This window comes from Equus asinus, chromosome 3, assembly GCF_041296235.1.
Source record: "Equus asinus isolate D_3611 breed Donkey chromosome 3, EquAss-T2T_v2, whole genome shotgun sequence".
NCBI lineage: Eukaryota > Metazoa > Chordata > Mammalia > Perissodactyla > Equidae > Equus > Equus asinus.
The window spans coordinates 157,958,892-157,981,833 of record NC_091792.1 but is presented as its reverse complement, the minus strand read 5'-3'; the positions used below and the strand labels follow the sequence as shown (position 1 = coordinate 157,981,833).

The 22,942-nt window shown below is 50.0% G+C and overlaps 1 protein-coding gene across 7 annotated transcripts in view; it reads left to right on the top strand.

Moving 5' to 3' along the window:
- The window catches only part of AFAP1 (actin filament associated protein 1), a 162,469-nt gene extending 139,527 nt beyond the window's left edge, over nt 1-22,942 (top strand). For all 7 annotated transcript variants that reach the window (XM_070506283.1, XM_044767883.2, XM_070506285.1 and 4 more), the window contains 4 exons: nt 3,048-3,212; nt 4,971-5,161; nt 15,065-15,229; nt 18,111-22,942. In XM_070506283.1, the coding sequence (XP_070362384.1) occupies nt 3,048-3,212; nt 4,971-5,161; nt 15,065-15,229; nt 18,111-18,137 (548 nt within the window). In that variant the 3' untranslated portion in view covers nt 18,138-22,942. The remainder of the gene's footprint in view (nt 1-3,047; nt 3,213-4,970; nt 5,162-15,064; nt 15,230-18,110) is intronic.

Here is a 22,942-nt window from a genome sequence, read left to right as displayed (position 1 = left end):
GGAAGCTGTTGTTATGTTCTCCTGTTTAATTCCCATAGCCAGTTTTATAAGAGCAGGCATTATCATCCAGCCCATCGTACAAACGTGGAAATAAACTCTGAGACATTCAGTGTCTTCCCCAAGGTCGCACAGCTGGCACATAGCAGAACCAGAGTGAGAGCCAGGTTTTCAGACTCCAGATCTGGCAGGGGACAGACTCAGCCGCCCCTGTGTGCAGAGGGCCGGGTCGGGGCTGCTGTTCTCTGTGTCTGTGTCTGCCTCGGCCCTGTGGTGCGGAGCCCTGCTCACCCAGCGCGCCAGGCAGCGTCAGCATCAGGGCGCGCTGCCCCTTGCTGCGGTGCAGCGGTCAGACGGAGGAGCTGCTCCGGCCTCGGAGAGACACACGGAGGCAGGGAGGCAGGTGTCCAAGCTCCAGCACGGGCTTTCACCAAGGTCAGGGGCTCTGAAGTCAGCCTGGAAGTCAGGCTCCGAAGTCAGGGCAGCTTTCCAGGGAGGAAAATGTGCGTTAGGCTCCAGTGGTGAGTTTGATATGGTCACTCGGGAAGTGACGAATCTGGCTCAGAGTAACTGGTGGACCAGTCTCCATGTTCATGAAGACAAGGCCAGCTGGTCACTTAGTGACTTCTACACCAGGTGTTCTCGGTCCCTAAATTGCGGACCTCCCTGTTTGCACTGTGATTCAATCTCAGAGTTAGAGAGGACGCACGGCGGGTGGAGACGCCGGCTTCGTCCTTGGCCCTGTGCGTGCACGAGGCTCGGACCTGCCCAGCGGTACCGGGCTGCCTCGGCCACACAGAGACCAGTGTTCCCCACACGAGCTCCTCCACACCCCCGCCCTCCTCAGGCGCACAGTTCAAGCAGACAGGGAGCTGGCTCTTTCAGGTTGCCGTCATCCTAATTCATTCAGTTTCGACCTTAGCTTTCTGCAAATCTTATTTCCCTAAGGCAGTTGTGTATGTTTCTATTCGCGTCCATTTTTAGTTTGGTTCACTTGGGGAGGGGAGGGAGGGCTAACCTGTGCCTGAGAGCTTCGTTGAGCGGGGCCTGAACCACACGAAACCTCTGCTCCCAGAGCCTTCTCTCTCAGGACCCCCGCTTGTTTAATTTCCTGGAGGGCTTATTCCTTTATTTTATGAGACTTTCTGTAGGGGATTTTTGTTAACTTTGGTGACATCTAATGGTGACAAAAGAGAAAAACTTACATTCTGTGTTTTTGCTGAATGTAGCCAATTGCATCATAGACTGGATGGCGTTTATTGCATGGGGACCAAAAGATGGGGAAATCTGTAGGTTATGGCATGCGGGTTTGCTGAGGAAACTTGGCAGATTGGAAGCGAGTGGATAGAGTCTGGACTTTGCCTGTTGGCAGAACGTGTTGTTACCCTGGCCGCCACTAGCCGGGCTTCTGTTTCAGATTGTTGATTTGGTTAGCCCCACGATACCATCCTTTGAATGTCATTCTCTGTGTGTTTTCTTCTGGTTTTTGGTGAGAGGAAATTGAGCGGGAAGTGGTGACTTTGTACCCGCCTTGATAAGTGCAGTCCTTCATTGCAATCACAATGGGGGCATTGCAAGAACTCATGAATCCGGCCTTTGCACAGGCGCTAGAGTTGGCTCACGTTGTCACTGATGGACAGGGCTTGGGGACTCTGTTCTCACTCACAGTGATTAGAGCCGCCAGTGAGTGTCCCCCGTGTCCCACGCGTCACGTGGTTTTGTTAGGGTTTTAGGGTCATATGTCAGATTTCTTTAAAAACCCACAGGGAGGCGCGTCACTTGTGCTGCATAGAGGATGAAGCTGAGGCTCAGGGAGATGACTTGCCTGCCCAGAGTCAGGGCCAGCTCGCTGTCCAGGGCCTTTGTCGTCAGCGTCACGCCACCCTCCACGTCTTCTACCCGGAAGGCATTTCTAGTCTAGCGAGGGAGCCGGACGTGCAAATGGACAGTCGTGGAGCATTGTGGGCCGGGCCATCTGGGCAGCCTTGGGCCCTGACTGGGTGGGAGGGACTGGCTGTTAGAGGCAATCGGGAGACACTGGGAGCTTTGAAGTCGGGGTCCTTGAGCCGTCTTGTTGGCCACCGCGTTTCTTCATCTCTTCCGTGTGTTTTTCCAGAAAGGCTTTTTTCTAAGTTATTATTATCAAAAGGCCAGTGTAATCAGAGGGAAAGAGCACAGGGTCAGGATTTTACTGTGATATTAACTAGTCGTGTGACGTTGGCCACGTCTCTAAATTTTCCCTGAGACTAATTTCCTCTTCATTCGTCCATCCATTCATCTTGTTGAATGAGCATCTATGTAGTGCTCATTTTGTGCTTGTTCTGAGTGCTTTGTAAGTTTGAATTTAATCCTCCTGACAGCCCTACACAGTCCCCGCTTTAGCGTCCGCATTTCACGGTTGAGGAAACTGAGGCACAGAGAGGGCAAGTCCCTTGTTCAAGGTCCTGCAGCCACAGTGGGAAGCTGGGACTCAAACCTAGCCAGCTGGGCTCCAAACGCTCCTCGGGGGCTGCCTCTCGGGCACCCATTTGTCCCTTCCTTCTCTCAGCCGACGTTTACTGTGTGCTCAGTCCGTGCCGGCTGCTGGTCTCCGTGGAGGGAATGGCTGCCATCAGGTCAGCAGAACGGTCGGACAACACCCTTGTAAGGGTCAGATGTGACGGCGCCGTGCGGTGTTCTGAAGAGTCCAGGGCACCACGCACATTCGAGAGATTGGGTTGATGCCGACAGGCTGTCTACTTTCAGATTATAGAACGTTCGCTCTCAGCCCTGCGGAGGGTTGTAAGCTGCAGCCCTCAAAGGGAAGTGAATTAAAGGAATGTCCTGATGTTCTGTTTTCTGTTTTTTAAATTAGATTAGAAGAACATTGGTTAATTTGAACCAGTCACTTTTCTATTTGGTTCAAACGGGTCTGTTCTTTTTCTTGTTGAGTTAGCAAAATAACTAGCTTTGAGTTGATTTCACTGAGCTGGCTGATTAGACAGGCTTTATGAATTACCCTATTATCAGCTTTTTGAAACCTGATTTCCTATTGTTGCTTTTTTTTAAAGATGCTGACCAGTACAAATATGGCAAGAACCGAGTCGAAGCAGATGCCAAGCGGTTGCAGACCAAAGAGGAGGAGCTGCTGAAAAGGAAGGAGGGCCTGCGGAACAGGCTGGCGCAGCTCCGGAAGGAAAGGAGAGACCTGCGGGCTGCCATCGAAGTGAACGCGGGTATGCAGGCTGGTTGCTACTGGCCCGGGCGCCTGCTCGCCTTAGAGTCTAGATTTCCTCCCACTCTGCCCACAGGGTCTGTGGCTCACCCAGCTGTCATCTTAGTGTAAGGCTGCGTCCTTCCATGCAGAGCTGCTTGGAGCCTGGAAGCCCAGGCAGGTGCCACGGTGGTGGAGTGACGGAACAGCAGGAGGCCAGGACTGGCCCTGGCCCGGCTCACTGAGGCAAAGGGGTGCCAGGGAGCTGTCCCCGCCCCGGGTGCTGACAGCTTAGGTTGTCTGCAGCACAGCCCTCCAGCCTCAGGGCTCAGGAGTCTCTGCTCACTGTGCACAGTGAGGCGGCTGGGTTTCCCGGCAGGAGCACAGTCCACAGGGATGGGTGACATCCACAGACCCGGGCGAGAGGTCTCTGCATGGTGGAAGGAGCCGTCCATGCCCTGAGAAGGGGCTAGTGAGAGCAAGACAGTGTCTGACTCCTTGGGAGGGATAAAGGGGAGACACCAAGTTAGTGGAAACGACCCCCAAAGAGGAAGGAGGAGTAAAGGGGTCGAGAGAACCGAGCCGGGAGCCGGGAGGGTGTCTCCGGACCAGGCTCGTTTCTTCCTGCCATCAGGAGCCAGGCCAGTGGTTCCCGGCTCTGGGGCTGGAACTGCTTCAGTGTAAATTGCCTCAGCTCAGGGCCAGTTCTTATCCGGGGGTGAGGCTGACCCTTCAGAGTTGGCTTTTGCTGACCTTGGTGGGGGGCGGGGAGCGGGGAGGAGTGCCAAGCGGGGAAGCAACCAGGAAGCTCCAGAGGGAGACTCCTGCTTGCGGGCAGCTCACCGTGGGGGGCGGAGGGGCCTGCAAGCACATGAAACAGCCCATCAGCACTTGGAGCCTGTCCTGGCTTTGTGCCTAAAGGACTTTTGTGAAAGGAAGTGCTTTTGGAGTTTACAGAATGGGAGGCTAGGTGTAGGCGGGGTGGATTTGAGATAAGGAGGAGGCAAGATGTGACCTGTGGCACAGGCCGCCTGGGAGGAATCCAGGGCTTATTAGAGAATTGGATAGGAGTTTTTACGTCAAGATGACAGAAGTAGAATTCCTTCCTTCTGTTGTTTCCAGTTTGCCGCATAGCGAAGATGTGGAAAGATTAGACGAGCTTTTGGCCTCAAAAAAGAGGCCTTCACGTGCTCCCGAGCACTAGACCAGGGCCACGCACTCAAGTCAGTTAAGCTCTTGGAATCAGTTTTCTTATCTGTCCAATGGGTACATTACCTGCCCTCGTATGTCACTGTAACACATTGCAAATAAAATAAATAAGCAAATGTGCCTTAAAAAACATATTCCATGTTCTGTAGAGACGCAAGCTGTGGTATAGTTTGACCATCCAACAGTAAGATGAGTCAAGAATAATGGGCAGAAGAATTAGAACGGAACAATACCCAGACTTTCCAAGTGAGTGGCACCTTTGGAAGCCAAGTGGATTGAGCCCCCATTTTTAAATGAGTGCACGGAAGCCCAGACGCAGAACTCCTCAGCTTTGTGAGAATCTGCATCGTGCGCTTCCTGGTCCGTATTCTTCCAGCTGCAGCCAAGGAAAGTGATTAGAAAGGGACTCTGTTCCTTTAAAGAACAGCTGAATTTGAGTTCTGTAGAAAGGACCCAAGTCAGGGAGCTCAAGCTGCAAGTTCCACACGCTCCGTTTAGGGGCACCAGTGTCCTCCCTTGTTTTGAAATCCTTGCCTGCGGTTGGAGCAATGGCCTCTCTCTGGGCTTTCAGGTAGGAAGACCCAGGTGATTCTGGAGGATAAGTTGAAGAGGCTGGAGGAGGAGTGTAAGCAGAAGGAGACGGAGCGCGTGAACTTGGAGCTGGAGCTGACGGAGGTCAAGGAGAGCCTGAAGAAGGCCCTGGCAGGCGGCATTACTCTGGGGCTGGCCATCGAGCCCAGATCGGGGACATCGAGTCCACAGGTAATGTCCTGCCAGCTCTCCTAGCGGCTGTGTGGTCATGGGCGTCCAGTGAAAATGCTCGACTCATTTTCTGAAGTGGCTGCTCATCGTCGCCTGGTGTCAGCACGGCAGATGCACAGTTCACCTGTCAGCTTCCAGAACTTTCCTCAGCTGTGCTTTCAGTTCACTGACACTGAATTTTCTTCTCTCTTTCTCTGAACTTTTTTTTTTTTATTGAGTTATTGATAGGTTACAATCTTGTGAAATTTCAATTGTACATTAATGTTTGTCAGTCGTGTTGTAGGTGCACCACTTCACCCTTTGTGCCCACCCCCCACCCCACCTTTCCCCTGGTATCCACTAAACTGTTCTTGGTCCATAGTTTTAAATTCCTCATATGAGTGGAGTCATACACAGATTATCTTTCTCTCGCTGGCTTATTTCACTTAACATAATTCTCTCAAGGTCCATCCATGTTATTGCAAATGGAATGATTTTGTTCTGTTTTGCAGCTGAGTAGTATTCCATTGTATATATGTACCACATCTTCTTTATCCATTCGTCTGTTGCTGGGCACTTAGGTTGCTTCCACGTCTTGGCTATTGTAAACAGTGCTGCAATAAACATTGGGGTGCACAGGACTTTTGGGATTGCTGACTTCAGGCTCTTTGGATAAATACCCAGTAGTGGGATGGCTGGATCGTATGGTAGTTCTATTTTTAGTTTTTTGAGGAATCTCCATACTGTTTTCCATAGTGGCTGCACCAGTTTGCATTCCCACCAGCAGTGTATGAGGGTTCCTTTTTCTCCACAACCTCTCCAACATTTGTTGCTATTAGTTTTAGATATTTTTGTCATTCTAACGGGTGTAAGGTGATATCTTAGTGTAGTTTTGATTTGCATTTCCCTGATGATCAGCGATGATGAGCATCTTTTCATGTGCCTATTGGCCATCAGTATATCTTCTTTGGAGAAATGTCTGTTCATGTCTCCAGCCCATTTTTTGATTGGGTTGTTTGATGTTTTGTGGTTGAGTTGTGAGAGTTCTTTATATATTAAGGATATTAAGCCTTTGTCAGATATATGACTTGCAAATATTTTTTCCCAGTTAGTGGGTTGTTTTTTTGTTTCAATCCTGTTTTCATTTGCCTTGAAGAAGCTCTTTAATCTGATGAAGTCCCATTTGTTTATTCTTTCTATTGTTTCCCTTCTCTGAGAAGGCATGGTGTCCGAAAAGATCCTTTTAATACTGATGTCAAAGAGTGTACTGCCTACGTTTTCTTCCAGAAGCCTTATGGTTTCAGGTCTCACCTTTAGGTCTTTAATCCATTTTGAGTTTATTTTGGTGAATGGTGAAAAAGAATGGTCAATTTTCATTCTTTTACATGTGGCTTTCCAGTTTTCCCAGCACCATTTGTTGAAAAGACTTTCTTTTCTCCATTGTATGCCCTCAGCTCCTTTGTCAAAGATAAGCTGTCCATAGATGTGTGGTTTTATTTCTGGGCTTTCAATTCTGTTCCATTGATCTGTGCGCCTGTTTTTGTACCAGTACCATGCTGTTTTGATTACTGTAGCTTTGTAGTATGTTTTGAAGTCAGGGATTGTGATGCCTCCCGTTTTGTTCTTTTTTCTCAGGATTGCTTTAGCAATTCGGGGTCTTTTGTTGCCCCATATGAATTTCAGGATTCTTTGTTCTAATTCTGTAAAGAATGTCATTGTGATTCTGATTGGGATGGCGTTGAATCTGTAGATTGCATTAGGTAGAATGGACATTTTAACTATGTTTATTCTTCCAATCCATGTACATGGAATGTCTTTCCATTTCCTTATGTCGTCATCCAATTCTCTCAGAAACACCTTGTAATTTTCATTATATAGGTCCTTCACTTCCTTAGTTAAATTTACCCCAAGGTATTTTATTCTTTTTGTTGCGATTGTGAATGGTATTGTATTCTTGAGTTCTTTTTCTGTTGGTTCATTACTGGAGTATAGAAATGCTACTGATTTATGCAAATTGATTTTATACCCTGCAACTTTGCTGTAGTTGTTGATTACTTCTAACAGTTTTCCAATGGATTCTTTGGGGTTTTCTATATATAAGATCATGTTGTCTGCAAACAACGAGAGTTTCACTTCTTCCCTCCCTATTTGGATTCCTTTTATTCCTTTTTCTTGCCTGATTGCTCTGGCCAGGACCTCCAGTACTATGTTAAATAAGAGTGGTGATAGAGGGCATCCTTGTCTCGTTCCTGTTTTCAGGGGGATGGGGTTCAGTTTTTGCCCATTGAGTATGATGTTGGCTATGGGTTTGTCATATATGGCCTTTATTATGTTGAGGTAGTTTCCTTCTATGCCCGTTTTGTTCAGAGTTTTTATCATAAATGGCTGTTGGATCTTCTCAAATGCCTTCTCTGCATCTATTGAGATGATCATGTGGTTTTTATTCCTCAGTTTGTTGATGTGGTGTGTCGACGAAAATAATCCATATCCAATCTATAAATGAAAATTTGGGTGAGTTTATTCTGAGCTTAAATCTGAGGATTATAACCCGGGAGAGTCTTTCCACAAAGGAACAGAGCACTCCAAAGAAGTCGGGGTATAAGGGTGGTTATATACTCTCAAAGAGGATGTTTCACATAGGATTGAAATGTCCCTTTTACAATAGTCACGAGACTGCTCTGTCGGCACAGCGATTGATGGAAATAGCAGGTAGGTCTGCTGTCTCGGTGAACACAGCAGGGTGGCAGTCTGTTGTCTCCAGCTGGGTGGTCACAGGTGAGCTGGGAGGTGAGTGCAGCAATCAGTTCCTAGCCTAAGGAAAAATGCTTATCCCTAAGGAAATGCTAATGTGGGGGAAAGTTGCACCTTTATCTCAAGGGCCTTTGTTCTGGCCATAGGAAATGTCTAAGTAGATATGCAATGCGTGCTCAATAGCCACAGTCAGGCCCTTTTGAAAAAAAAAGTCAGGCCGAATTAGGTTTATACCAAATGGCTTCCTCATATACTCCAATATATCCTATTGCTTGCCATTTTTATTTGTCAGGTGTATCACATTGATTGATTTGCGGATGTTGAACCATCCCTGTGTCCCTGGTATGAATCCCACCTGATCCTGATGTATGATTCTTTTGATGAATTGCTGAATTCTGGTTGCCAAAATTTTGTTGAGAATTTTTGCATCTATGTTCATCAGTGATATTGGCCTGTAGTTCTCTTTTTTCGTGGTGTCCTTGTCAGGTTTTGGTATCAGCGTGATGTTGGCCTCACAGAATGTGTTAGGAAGTGTTCCATCTTCCCTAATTTTTTGGAATAGCTTGAAAAGGATAGGTATTAAATCCTCTTTGAAAGTTTGGTAGAATTCCCCAGGAAAGCCATCTGGTCCTGGGGTTTTATTCTTTGGGATGTTTTTGATTGCTGTTTCAATCTCTTTCCTTGTGATTGGTCTGTTCAAAGTGTCTGCCTCTTCTTGAGTGAGCTTTGGGAGATTGTAGGAGTCCAAGAATTTATCCATTTCCTCTTGGTTATCCATTCTGTTGGCATATAGTTTTTTGTAGTATTCTCTTATAATCTGTTGTATTTCTGCAGAGTCTGTTGTTATTTCTCCTCGCTCATTTCTGATTTTGTTTATTTGAGCTTTCTCCCTTTTTTTCTTTGTAAGTCTGGCTAGTGGTTTGTCAATTTTATTTATCTTCTCAAAAAACCAGGTCTTTGTCTCATTGATCCTTTCTACTGCCTTTTTCGTTTCAATAGTATTTATTTCTGCTCTGATTTTTATTATTTCTCTCCTTCTGCTGACTTTGGGCTTCATTTGTTCTTTTTTCTCTAGTTCAGTTAGGTGTGCTTTAAGGTTGCTTATTTGGGATTTTTCTTGTTTGTTAAGATGTGCCTGTATTGCGATGAATTTTCCTCTTAATACAGCTTTTGCTGTATCCCATATGAGTTGGTATGGCATGCTATCATTTTCATTTGTTTCCAGGTATTTTTTTATTTCTTCTTTAATTTCTTCAATGATCCATTGCTTGTTCAGTAGTGGGTTGTTTAGTCTCCACATCTTTGTGCCTTTCTCAGCTTTTTTCTTGTAATTAATTTCTAGCCTTATAGCACTATGATCTCAGAAGATGCTTGTTATTATTTCAATTTTTTTAAATTTGTAGAGACTTGCCTTGTTTCCCAACATATGGTCTATCCTAGAGAATGTTCCATGTGCACTTGAGAAGAATGTGTATTCAGCTCCTTCAGGGTGGAGTGATCTATATATGTCTATTAAGTCCAATTGTTTTAGTTTTTCATTCAGCTCCACTATTTCCTTGTTGATTTTCTGTCTGGATGATCTGTCCATTGATGTGAGTGGGGTGTTGAGGTCCCCTACTATTATTGTGTTGTTTTTAACATCTTCCTTTAGGTCTGTTAATAGTTGCTTTATGAATCTTGGTGCTCCTGTGTTGGGTGCATAGATATTTATAAGCGTTATTTCTTCTTGATGAAGTGTCCCTTTGATCATTATATATTGTCCCTCTGTGTCTCTCTTTACCTGTCTTATTTTGAAATCCACTTGGTCTGATATGAGAATTGCAACCCCTGCCTTTTTTTCCTTGCTATTTGCTTGAAGTATTGTCCTCCACCCCTTCACCCTGAGTCTGTGTTTGTCCTTGGGGCTGAGGTATGTTTCCTGGAGGCAACAAATTGTTGGATCTTGTTCTTTAATCCATTTTGCCACTCTGTGTCTTTTTATTGGAGAGTTCAATCCGTTCACATTGAGAGTGATTATTGATGCATGTGGACTTAATGCTGTCAATCTGTCGCTCATTATCTTGTTTTCCTGTGTTTCTTTACCTGAGTGCTTTAGACTACCCATTTAATACTGCAATTTCTTATGCTGGGTTTCTTAGATTTTTCCTTATCTATGATTTGTGACTCTGTTCTGTACTTTATTTTAGTGTCTACCTTGAAGTTTGTATTTAGAATCTCGTGTATAATATAGTCTATTCTCTGGTAGTCTCTTACTTACTCGACCAATACTGATTTAGACCCTTTGCTCTTCCCCTCCTAAATAATTATTTTCATTTTTTATTCCAACTCTTCTTATTAATTTGTAGTTAGAGTGCTAAGATCGTCCTTGTTTTGGTAGTTTCCTTATTTTTACCCTAATGCTATAGTTGAATATTTGCTATCCTGTTCTGGTTCTATCCATCGGTCTCCCTAGTCTGTGGATTGTGTCCCCTTTCTCCCTTTTTTCTTTTTTCAAGTATGAGAGCCTTCTTGAGGATTTCTTGTAATGGAGGGCTTTTAGTTACAAATTCCCTTAACTTTTGTTTGTCTGGAAAAGATTTAATTTCTCCCTCATATCTGAAGGAAATTCTTGCTGGATAGAGTATTCTTGGCTGAAGGTTTTTATCCTTTAAAGCTTTGAATATATCACTCCATTCTCTCCTAGCTTGTAGGGTTTCTGTAGAGAAATCCGCTGACAGTCTGATAGGGGCTCCTTTATAGGTTATTCTCTTTTTTTTTCTTACTTCCCTGAGTATTCTTTCCTTATCTTTCCTATTTGCCAACTTTACTACTATGTGCCTTGCGGTGGGTCTTTTTACAGTGACAAATCTAGGAGATCTAAAACCCTCCTCTACACACATTTCTCCATTGATCCCTAGATTTGGGAAATTCTCTTCAATAATTTCATTAAGCACACTTTCTGCTCCATTTTCCTTTTCCATATTCTTGGGAATTCCTATGATCCTTATGTTCTTACTCCTCATTGAATCCATTGTCTCTCAGAGATTTTCCTCATTTTTTTAAATTCTTAGTTCTCTTTCTTCCTCTGTCTGGTGCCATTCAGCCTGTCTGTCCTCGATTATGCTAATTTTCTCCTCTATGTTGTCTACACGGGCATTCAGGGAATCCATATTCTGTTTTATCTGGTCCATTGTGTTTTTCATCTCAAGTAATTCTGTTTGATTCTTCTTTATGATTTCAATCTCTTTTGTGAAGTAACTCCAGAACTCGGCTTGTTTCTCTATCTTTCTCTCTACCTCATTGAGTTTTTTGATTATAGCTGCTCTGAATTCATTATCACTTAGTTTACCTAATTCCAAGTCCTCAGGACTTAATTCTGTGTTTTTATTGTTTTCCTTCTGGTCTGGGGCTTTTATAAATTGCTGAATGGTAGAGGAGCGGTTTTTTCTCATGGTGGTAGAATTCAGTTGCAGTTACAGCCTGTCGCCACTAGATGGGGGTCGAGAGCGGCGTGTTAGCTCTCTGCCTTGGGGCAAGATGGCTGCGCCCACTGGCTTTGCTGGGGGGGAGGGGCTGTTACACGCGCTGGTCTGGGTTCAGATCAGTTCTGTTCTCTGGTCTCCCGAGGCCCTTGGTTTATGGGGTCCCCACGGACAGAAGCTTCCCCCCCGTCAGCGGGTCTCCACTGAACCAGAGGCAGGAGTCCTGGATGATCCCCCAGTCGCGCGGCCCCTCTCCCGCTCCTTCCCGACCCGCGCCGCAGCGATCGCAGACTCTAGGGGAGGGAGCGATGTTCTCTCCTACCGTTCCAGTGCCTCCGAGGGTGTAAGCAAGGTTTATGATCTCCGCCTTCTTGGTATTGTAGGTCTCTAACGAGCTGGCATTATGTTTATTCTCTGAAATTCAGTTCTTCCAATCTTTTGTTGTATTTTGGAGGGGAGAGAATCTCGGGTCAGCTCACCCGCCATTTTGCTCCGCCCACTCTCTTTCTCTGAACTTTTTAAAAGGTGGTGGGAACACTGAGTCTGTTTTCTTCCCCTTCGCAGAGTCTGATTATAATTGGTGCAACTCTTTTTATCTCCTTGGAATCACATCCTAATTTGATGCCAGTTCATTAGAGAAACTAATTCAATGTAGCAGATTCTTATAAAATGTCCAGCGAGTCTTGAGAACTCTGCCAGGTGCTGGGGAAGTGGGAATGAATGTTTCAAAACACAGTCTGTACCCTCTTAGAATCTAACAGGACGGATGGAGATCGCTTTTCAGACATGAATTAGCACCCTCAGTGGTTTACCGTTCCCTCTCATCTGAGAATTTACTGTGGTCTTTTTCACGGGATTATTCCATCAAATTCTCTCTACCTGTGAGTCTGAGGTAATTGCTTCCATTTTACACATGAGGAAGCTGAGGCCCAGACAAGTACAGTGAAGTGCCTGAGAGCACACAGCTGCCCCAGCACAGACCTGAACTGAGCCCCTTCCTTCTCAGCTGAAGCCCCAGATGTCTCCCCTCCCCCGCACCCCACCAGCACCCCAAATGCTGGCATGTCAGGTCCTTCTTTCCAACCCCCTTGGCAAAATACCCAGCCTGGCTGAGGTCCCCAAGGCCCCTCCCAGGAGTCCTGGGTGGGTTTACGGACGTGCAGCAGCACCGAGTCCCGGCCTCCCCTCACCTCGCCCAGCAGCCCAGCTGCCTCGCCGTCGTCACCTCATGCTGCTGTCCTCCACAGACGCTGTCTCAGAACTCCTCCCTTCTCCTGCAAACCCCAGTGCCCGGCCCCTCCACCGGGCAGCCTCCCACTTCAGAAGATGGCCTCCTTGCACTTGCAGAGTAATAATCAAGCCGCGAGGTGGAGCTGCACCGGGCCCCCGCCGCCAGCTGGGCCGCCCTTCCTTTGGCCGCGGCAGGGCAGCGTTTGGGAAAGCAGACTCTAGCCTCAAACAGGCCAGGCTGCGGGGTTCTGCACCTTCTCTGGGCCTCGATGCTTTCCATCTGTGAAACAGGCATCATCATATTGCTGACCATGTGGGGCGTGTGTGTGAACGCTCCTGTCGCAGCGCCCAGCCAGAGAAAGTGTTCGTCCACTCGTGTGTTCGTTAGTTTGTATACTCAGTCATCCATTCCACAGGTTTCATATTTATGCATACATGCTGTGTTCCTGTGTGCCAGGAACTGCCGTAGGCACACGGCAGCCAGTGTGACCATGCGAGTGCGTCTTTGTGGAGCTCGTGTTCCAGTGAAGGACCTGGACAGTAAAGTGTGTGCTGTCAGATGTTGCTACGTGCTCTGAAGGCAGCACAGCAGTGGAGCGGGGGGCGTAGTGGAAAACAGAATCCAGGGGCATCTCAGTATCCAGCAGAAACTGGGACCAAGGGCGTAAGCAGCCAGTGCCACCTGGACAGAGGTGGTAAGGCTGTGGGCTCCCCCCGGTGTGGGCGGGGTCCTTCCTCACGGCATACAGACTTGTGGGCCCTGGTGACCCTCATCAGAGGTGGTCTGGAGGCAGGACACCTCTTGGACCCCTGGGCCTCTTGAGCTCCCTGGAGGGCGTCTGAGGAGCTGCCAGCATCGTCATCCCGGGCCCCCCTGGAGTACAGGTGCTGGGCTCTGGTGCCAGTCTCTCCTGACTTCCTCCTCTATCTTCAGCTTGGCCGGCTCCCTTCAAAGCATTTAAAGATTCTCTGCCATGTTCCAGCTTAAAAAAGCCATTCCGCCTTGGCCCCACATTCCCCTCTGGTCACTGCCCTGTGCTTCACACGTTCCCATCCAGAGTGAACTGCTGGAAACCGTTGTCACCACCCACGGTGCCCAGTTCACCCACTCATCCTCGGCTCGCTAAGGTCTGGCTCCTGCCTGAACCTGCCTTCGCCGAGGTTGGCCTCTGAACCTAAATCCTTACCTCTCGGGTCAGACATCTGGGCCTGGCTAGTGGCTTCCTGTCTGTGGCGACCCCACACCCCCCTGGGTTTCGCCCTCTCTCAAGGCTTCCCTCTTGGCCCCTTTTGTCAGCTCTTCCTTCTTTCTTTCGGCCCAAATGGCCCAGCTCGTCCTTCTGCAGGCGCAGGGCCGGTCTCCTTGAGCTGCCTGCCCGCAGACCCTGGGGCTCGGCTGCTCCCGTCCCCCGAGAGCGTCTCCTTGGACTTTGGTTGCCATCACCTGCCCGGTGTCACAGCTGTGCATGCTCTTCCAGCTTGACCGCATCCTTGGCATGGCGGTGCGTTGGACGCATTGTCCCAAAGGCATGTCGGTGCCACCTGCTCAGGAGGTGGCCTGGCCTCTGCCAGAGACGGATGGTGGTGTTCTGGCCTGTTTCCCAAACCCTCCAACCCCCACGCCCTCCGGCCCAGGCTGCCTTTCAAAAGCATTCCCAAGTAAAGAGAACCCGAGTACGGCGGCTGCGTGGGGTCTGTGGTCAGTAGCCCTCAAGGGGATGCTCAGTGACCTATTTTAATGGCCGTGGAAACACTGTTCCCCTAAAGCAACGTGTGTCTGAGCGAACCCAGGTTTTTGAGTTACGATTACCCAGTAGCAACAGGGAGCCCTGCTCCTCAGAGACTCCACTCGGGTGGGCAGCTAATTGCCAACGCTCTTCCCACAGAGCAGCTTGCAGTCTTGTAGGGAAGAACCAGGGGGCGGTCTGGGCCACTGAAGACGCATTTGTTCCATTTTAAGTCTTGCTGAAAACGCCTTCCCCTGGCATACACACTCTGCTGTGCCAATCAGAGAGCCGTGGTGGTAGTCTGCTCGGGGGGCCCCGCCAGCCCCTGCCTGTGCGGCTGGTTTGTAAGCTCGCGCTCCACGCTGCCGCTGGCCCTGGTCACCAGCGGCTCTGCAGCCTGGGTGTTTCAGATGCGAGAGCTGTAGAAATTAGAAAGACCTCGACCTCGGAGGCTGCGTGATACGGCTGGAAGAGCCGCACGAATACAAAAGACATGGACGGAGTCGCTCCTTCCCCTGTCCCAGCCGTGACCGGCAGGTTAGAGCATCGCTCTGAGCCTCGGTCTTTCTGTCTGTAAAGTGGACGTTTCGAAGGTGCTCTCCAAATCAGGCACTGACTACATGGTGGTCCTTATTATTGTGGTTATTTTTTTTTCTATTTCCAAAACCCATTTTTCCTTTAAGCTACTTTCCTTCTGGAAAATACTGATGACCTGGAAATCATACCTCACACGAGTCTTCTCTTTCCATTAACAGTCTCCGGTTTTTAGGCATCGGACTCTGGAGAACTCGCCCATGTCCAGCTGCGAAACCAGCGATGCAGAGGGTCCCGTGCCAGTGAACAGCGCGGCCATCCTCAAGAAGAGCCAGCCGGCCGCCAGCAGCTCGCCCTGCCGGGGGCACGTGCTTCGGAAGGCCAAGGTGAGCCCCGCCCCTCCCCGGGTCGAGGTTCAGGCGGCCCGGCCGTTCTCCCGCTTCAGGCTTTTGTGGGAGGGATGGGGGAGCTGCGCTGTCTTCCCGTTCCAGTCGGGACAGCCTGCTGTTAGATGCATCTCAGGACTGTTTACCAAGCTCTTCCCACAGCAGATGCTCCTTTAGGAACTGCCTCCTTTGGGAATTCAAAGGCAAAAAAGACCAGAACCTTAGAGGCGTTTGTTGTCTGGTGCCAGGAAAACCAGCAGCTCTGCTTCCGTCTCAGAAGGGGCAGGACTCCTGGCTTCTCCTGACTTGATTGCTCTTTTTTTGCTTGAGGAAGATTAACCCTGAGCTAACATCCGTGCCCATCTTCCTCCACGTTGTATGTGGGACGCTGCCACAGCACGGCTGACATGCGGTGCCAGGTCCACACCCGGAATCCAAACCGGTGAACCTGGGCTGCTGAAGCAGAGTGCACTGAACTTAACTGCTGTGCCACAGGGCTGGCCCCCTGGCTTGAATTCTTATTGGTGGAGTAGAGATTGGACCAGGTGACCACTAAGATCCTTTAAAAAAAAATGTCCAGGCATAAGCCCCTCTCCAGCCCCTCCCCATGCCCGGCATTATAAATCCGCCATCTGAGGCTGCAGTAGGTCCCTCTTGGGTCCATCCTGTGGTATCTTCTGGGCTTCTGATGGGACTGGCCACTAATAATTTTGTTTTGTATTTTTGTTTTTTGAGGAAGACTAGCCCTGAGCTAACATCTGCCAAGTCCTCCTCTTTTTGCTGAGGAAGACTGGCCCTGAGCTCACATCCGTGCCTCTCTTCCTCTACTTTATACGTGGTATGCCTCCCACAGCATGGCGTGCCAGGCAGTGCCAAGTCCACATCCAGGATCGAACCAGTGAACCCCAGGCCACCAAAGCGGAACGTGCGCACTGGGCCAACCCCCAACCACTATCAATTTTTGATGCTAATCTTAAAAACTTCAGAAAATTTAAAAACCGATTTCTAGTTTATGAGACCAAACTGTTGTTGACTGTGGTCACTAAAAGTGTGTCACACAAAAATTCGTACTTGGTACAAGTACATTCATTCGTCCCGATGAAGTTAATTGGTCCTGACGCACGTGGAGGCCAGGTGTCCACCCCTCCTGGTCTCCGGGGCCTCGAATTGCTGTCGCTACTTTGTTCTTTGGCAGCATTGGAACCCGTTCCAAATTGGCTAGAAATGCACTGTTTTCTGAAAGCAGGTCTGGTGTTAGAGAAGAGCATGAGTGCTCCCCGCTTGCTGTGTCTGGCGCTTTCGCAGGAAGGTCCCCGGTGGCTGTGGTGATGGGCAGCGTCCCAGGATGTCCGTCCTTCGCAGCCAGTGCATTTGACGGCAGACTGTGTGTGGGTAGGCTGGGGGGAAAGAGGAATTAGTGTGTGTCGTTTCCGTTCCTTTCATTAGCATCCATCAGGTGCTGTCAGCTTGTAACTGTTAGGCTCTGTTCACAGAGGAGTGTGTTTTGCTGAGAGCTATTTAGGATTGAGCTGTCCAATAAAGTCCCCCTAATTATTTGCAGATGAGAAAGGCAGTAAAAGCATTTCATTTATTTGCTTTGTTTACTGTCAAAGAAATCAGGTTTACAATGATGCCACTCCAGCCTCGAAGGGGCTCGAGTTCCAGGGCAGCTCGCACTGTCCAGAGACGTGGGTGCTCTTCACTCCTGCCAGCTCTTGGTGTAGATGTGAAATGTGTGTTTACAGCCCACTCAGACGCACCGCCGGCCTCTGAGAGTGGCGCACACTCATGGGGAAGTGGCTGTCCCTGCTCACGGGTCCAGTCACACCGTGGAGGCATCCAGGAACCTTGCCCGCAGCCTCACTAAGAGAATAGGATGGAGCAGGGCTTTTCTGGGATTCTTGAGAACAGTGACAAGGCACCCACAACTCAGGGAGGGGGTGGTGACCTGGCCGTTCGACTCTGGGAGCATCAGCCCACTTGCAGGGGCATCACACATGTGGTCTTGTCGGCCGGCCCCGCCTTTATCTGAGGACCGGAGGAGTGTGACTCATTCTGGGCCCGGGAAGTGTCGTGCCAGGAGGTGTTCCTATGACAACCCCCAGATCCCAATGAGGAGCGCTCTGAACATGGGAGCGCGAGTCCGGAAAGTCGGACGCTTTCAAGGCCCCTGTCACAGGACTTCCTAGCTCAGAAGGGGGCTCAGAAGTGGCTGCTCCGGGCCCTCAGCCGGGGAAGCTGCGTGCACAGCTCCGGAAGCCCGGGCGTGGTGGCCGCGGTCCTGCGGTTCAGAGCCGCCGTGCCTGAGCGGTTCGGCGGGCTGGAACGTCAGGTGCCTGAAGGCGCTCACGTGTGGTTTCTTGTGGACAGTAGCTCAGTTTTGGTTTTGTTTCTGCCACGTTTGCTAATGCTGTGTTTTTAACCATTAATTAAGCTTGAACCTTTGGTTCTAGAAAAGGTGAGGAATTGGTAGTTTTGTGCACTATGCAAAGGTGTGCAGTGTACTCACGGCCCAGTTAATAAAGCCCTGGGAAGACAATGGGCGTCAGGCGTTTGCTTAGATCAGCCCTGCTGCACACAGTGCCACCAAGGGGGACAGTCCCTGCGTGGTGACCAGGCTGCACGGTCCAGGCCCTGTGGTGGGAACTTCCACACACGTCTTCTCCTTTGATGCTCAGCAGCCCTTCAGAGTCCTTGGTGGGACTCAGGTCGATCTGATTTCTGGATCATATGGTAACTCTATTTGATTATTTGAGGAACCGCCATGCTGTTTTGCACAGCAGCTGAGTGCCCACACTTTTTGGGTCACAGACATCTGTGGGATGTGGCCTGACCCCCTGCTGCTTTGATCTGTACCCCACTTCTCTGCTTCACTTGTTAGGAGTGGGAGCTGAAGAACGGGACGTAGAGGACCGCAGGACGGCTGCAGCGTGGGCCGGCGCCGCCCCACCCGACACCGGCGAGCGCGGGACGCCGAGGGCTCGGCAGCGGGCCGGGCGTTCCTGACCGGCTCGGACGCCCTCCCCGGCCCCGGCCCACGTGTATCCCTTCTACTGTGTAATGGTGCCCTTAAAGAAATTTACTGGTAACACTTTGGTTTCCAACTGTATCTGTTCAAAAACAAAAGGGATGAAAAGGTATTGTGAAAGAACCTGCAGCGGACGGAGAAGTGACGTCTCTCTACCCAGTGAAGTGAGCGCTCTAACCAGCTCAGCGCAGCCCCAGGCTGAAGCCGAATGGGGCAGCAGCCCTGGCCGAGACCCGGACGGGCGTGGAGGGGTGTGGGCCCGAGTGGCCGGGGCGGCCTCTCGGGCCGATCGTGACCCGTGGACTTGTCACTGCGACGTGAACGGGAGGAACTGGTGTCCCAGCGGCCCCTCCCCACGTGCCTGTCCCCCTCGTCACTAGAGGTAAAAGGACGAGAAAATCATGCTGTGAAGCGTTTTTTACCTTTTCATTTTTTCCTTCTGGACAGATGCCTTTGTCATCAGGACATGAAAAGCTGCCAATCTTTCTGAAGTTTTTAAAGATCTCTTTTTTATTGTGTGTCGCACTTAGCTCCAAGGGTTTTCGGAGATTCTGTGTCGTATTTTGTGGATGATTTATACTGCTTCTGAAAGGCAGCCGTGTGCTTTTGATACTCCACTGATGTGTGTCCTTCTGCTTTTCCCCAAATCCCAAACCCTTTCTTCCCCTTCCCAGCCGGCGGGTGGCCCTCCAGAACTGGGCAGCCGCACAGCGGTCGTGGTTAGACTTACACCTGCAGGCCGTGTACCAATTGGGTTGTCAATCCTTTGAAAAGGAAGCAGGTTCTGGAAACTGCAGAACGTAACATCCTGGAGCAAGAGCAGGGCCCCGCCTGCTGCCTCTCCGTGCAGATCCGAGCGGTGTTCTCGCCATACAGCGGGGCAGGCTCTCCTGCAGTCCTTGTCTGCGCGCTCTGTGTGTGTCTTGGAGCGATCAGACGCCCAGGCGTGGAGGGGACGGACGGGGCTCCTAGGTGGAGCTGGTTCCTACCCTGCGGGTCTAAGAGCCAGCCTAACTCTCCTTTGTCTCCAGAGGGACCCGCCTCCGGAGTTCTGGGTTACGGGAAGGGCAGCCACTGCTGAGGACGTGAGTCAGGCCCTCAGGAGGCTCTGCAGACTGGCTCAGGGGAGCGAGGCCACACGTGGAGAGCTCTTCCTGCCGAAGCAAGGACTGCCCGGTAGTACCATTTCGTCCCTCCCTGGAGCGTTCTTGGCAAATACAGGAGGAGACGGCAGGAAACATTCTCCCGGTGCCTCCCCCGGGCGGCCTTTCCGCACGTGCTGGGTTGCCACGCCATCCGCAGGCCTTCCTGGTTAGGGGTCACGGTTGATGACCGGGTCCCCGAGCCCTGGGGGGGCTGTGTTTGATCTGATCCACTAGGGCAGGAAGCTGGCCTCCAGCCCACAAGGAAGTTTGACAGCCGGAATTGGCAGCTGTTTAAGAGGCGTCCCGCGACACTCGAATTGACTGCAAAGCCATCTGCCAGGAACGTTTGGGCTCGTGGGCGGTCGGCTGGCGCTCTCGCTCCACAGCCCCTTTCCTCACAGCTGAGCAGCTGAGGCGCGTCCACCAGCACCGCTGATAGCCCAGGAGATCCAGCCCGGGAGATCCAGCCCAGGAGATCGCAGGGGGAAGGCGGGAGGAGGGAGCCCGCCCTCGGGCCCATCTTCCCCGGCCCATGGTTCTCCTGTCACCATAGGAAGCTGGGCCGCTCTGCATTGTGTGGAGCTCATTTCCTGTAAAGGGCAAAAAGTTTGATCACCGTAGGTTTTTGCTGCCTTCCAGCCAAAGTTTCTCCCCTTGAGCCTCCTGGGTCATTCTGATTGTCAGCCTCCTCTGCCCAGACGACTGCCGGGCTTCCGTCGTCGTTACGAAGGGAAAGCACGAGTAGCCTGCGCTCCCGACCCTGGCCCGGCAGGGTGGGCACTGCTGGGCTGGCGGCGGACCACTGGCAGAGCGTCCCCTCCACGGCACCCCGACTGCCTCCACGGGCCACCCCTGATAATGGCCAGTTGGTGCCGGAGGCAGGATTTGGCCCCTGGTCCTCAGACTCTGGGTGCACGTATTTTGTGTTTAAAAAACCCCAGTTTTTAGTTCATTCTAACTCACTCTCATAACCGTAAGCCTTTTAAAGAGAATGGTGAACTTAAACGAGTCCCGTTGTGTTCCACAGAGCCATTTAAAATGGGTCCCGGGGAGATGAGGCTGCCGACGCTGGCTACTGTGACAGCCTGCGTCCCCTCGAGGTTCTTAGATTTGATCAGAAAGTTAGTTTAAAGCATTTGCTTCAAAATAAGTTATTTATTTGTATATGTTCAATAAATATAGTTTTTAATTTATATCTGTACATATTAGACACACGTTAGACATCTTGTCGCAGTTCTGACAGTGATCTCATTTTCTTACCCTCCCAGCGCAGCCCTGTGGCCTCTGGGCGGCCGAGGGACGACTGTGAGGAGGCCGGCCAGGCGGGTGGGAGCCCAACCCCGGCCCTCACTGCGGGCAGGGCACGTGCCACGGGCGGGAGTCAGAGTCCGTTAGAAACATCACCCATCCCTTTAATAGATGGCCATGCCCACAGAGTGCTGGCCAGACTGTACCAGGATCCTGACCCAAGGAGAGGCATGCGGTGGCCACACGGAGGGGCTGGCATGAAGTGGCCACCTCTGCAGCTCACGGGCTCCCTTAGAAGCTGAGGCCACGTTGTCAGCCTCAGGGTCTGCTTCTGACTATATTTTGTGTCATCAACCTTCAAAATCCCCTCCGTTTTTGTATTTTTATAATGTTTTTTATTTACTCACCAACCTTTTGCACAGAAACAAAGCGATGGTCATGGTGCTTGCTGTGTCACCACTGAGCGGGGACACGTGGAGGCAATCGCCCTCCTCTGCCCAGAGTCTGTGGAGGGTCAGGCAGGGCCCATCTGTGTGCATCAGAGAAGCCAGCAGCGCCCTCGCCGGCCTCAGGCTGGGTCCACTGCAGGGTAGCCGGTCTGGGGAGTGGCCCCAGATGCCGGGACTCCCCCGTCAGATGGGCGTGGCCTCCCAAACGCGGATCTTTCCAGAGCTATTCTCTTGGGACTGACTCTGGGGACCGGTTGCCCGCCGTGTGTGTGCCGCCGGTCTTGTCCCCTCCATTCCTACACCCTGGTGTTGCCACGCCTCGTCTTCCACCTTGTTCATTTCACTTGTCCCTGAAGGATTTTCAGCTATTTCCAAAAGCCCCACTCAACTCTGAGACGTTGGAGATTTGCCATCTTTTGCAAAGTCTGTTTCAGAAAGTTTGTGTCTTGGGCCCCGAAGGCCACCCTGAGGAAGGAGTCTCAGATTTGTTTCAATCGTGCCAACAGTTGGAGTTGGTGTACACGTTTCCAAGGGGACGGGTTTGAAGCTGCGGGTGGGCACAGGGAGCGTGGGCAAAACTCCTTTGTTTGCGGTCACATCTTTTCCTTCCAGAAGAGAATATTATCTCTGTCAACATGCTTCCCTGGGGGAAGTGTAAGTTTTGCCCACAGACCTGGCTCACCAGGCGGTGTCCTCTGCCTCTCTGCTCGGGCTTGGCTGCAGCCCAGCCTACGGCTGGCAGGGCCTGACCGAGGTCCAGGAGACAGACGCTGGTCCTTACTGATGGCCTGTCCCAGGAGCCCGGGCCTGGCCGGCCCCGCTGCAGTGCGTGCACGGTCTCCCCAGTTCACAGAAGGGGCCCGGCAACAGTGAAATGTGAAACTATTGCCTTCCTCTTTTTTCTAAAATAACTTTTTTAATAGGAAAAATAATTTCAAGCCATGGCATAGTTTTAAAGAGGGTAATTATTTGTTCCTGTTTTTATTACTCTTGTCTTCTTATCCCCACGATGGGTCGGGTTGATACTGTGAAATAAACTAAAAATAAAGAAAGATTCTGTGCCGTCTACACACACAGCATCACAATACAAGCAGACCCACCTCTCAGTGGCCCCCCAAGTTGTGGGGGGACTGCTGCCATCTGTGGAGGAGGAGACCTCACCCCCGGGAGCTGTTGGCTTCAGATGCATCCTTTTGCCCATCTTTTGTGAAATGTTTCCTGTTCCATTCTTCCAGAAAAGCTCGACTTCACAGTGTACAAGTATTATCAGGTATTTTTCATTGTTGCCATGAAAGATATTTTTGAAACGGGATCATCTGATCATAATTCTTAGGGACCAAAGGTGTTTTTAATAAGATAATCTTTGTATTTGATTTTCTAATGAGAAAGGAATTATTAACTTTAAACATCACCTTTTAAATTATAGATATTCATCGATTGACCGTGGCTATAAGTTGTAAAATGTTTTCATATTGAGAATGTAATTATTTCCTTATTGTATTTTTTAAAAACTAAAGTCATATTTAAAATTCTCTTTGAAAGAAGCAAACAAGAAACAGGAAGGATTTTTTAAATTAAATATGTTGGCAGTGCCCATTTTAAATGACTGTAAATAGATTTTCACTGTGTTTCTCAATGTATTTAATTCATAAAGTAAAAACTTTTACCAAAAGAAACTCGCGATGGAAATGGAAGTTTTCAGCCCATTTGCCCCATTCTGTAGAGCCTCACTTGAATCGCCAGCTTTACTAATTGACTTTTCTGCTGTTTGACACAGTGCAGCCCGCAGACTGGCGCCTCCGGCGTGACCGTGTGTATATTACTAATAAAACCGTGCTCTCCA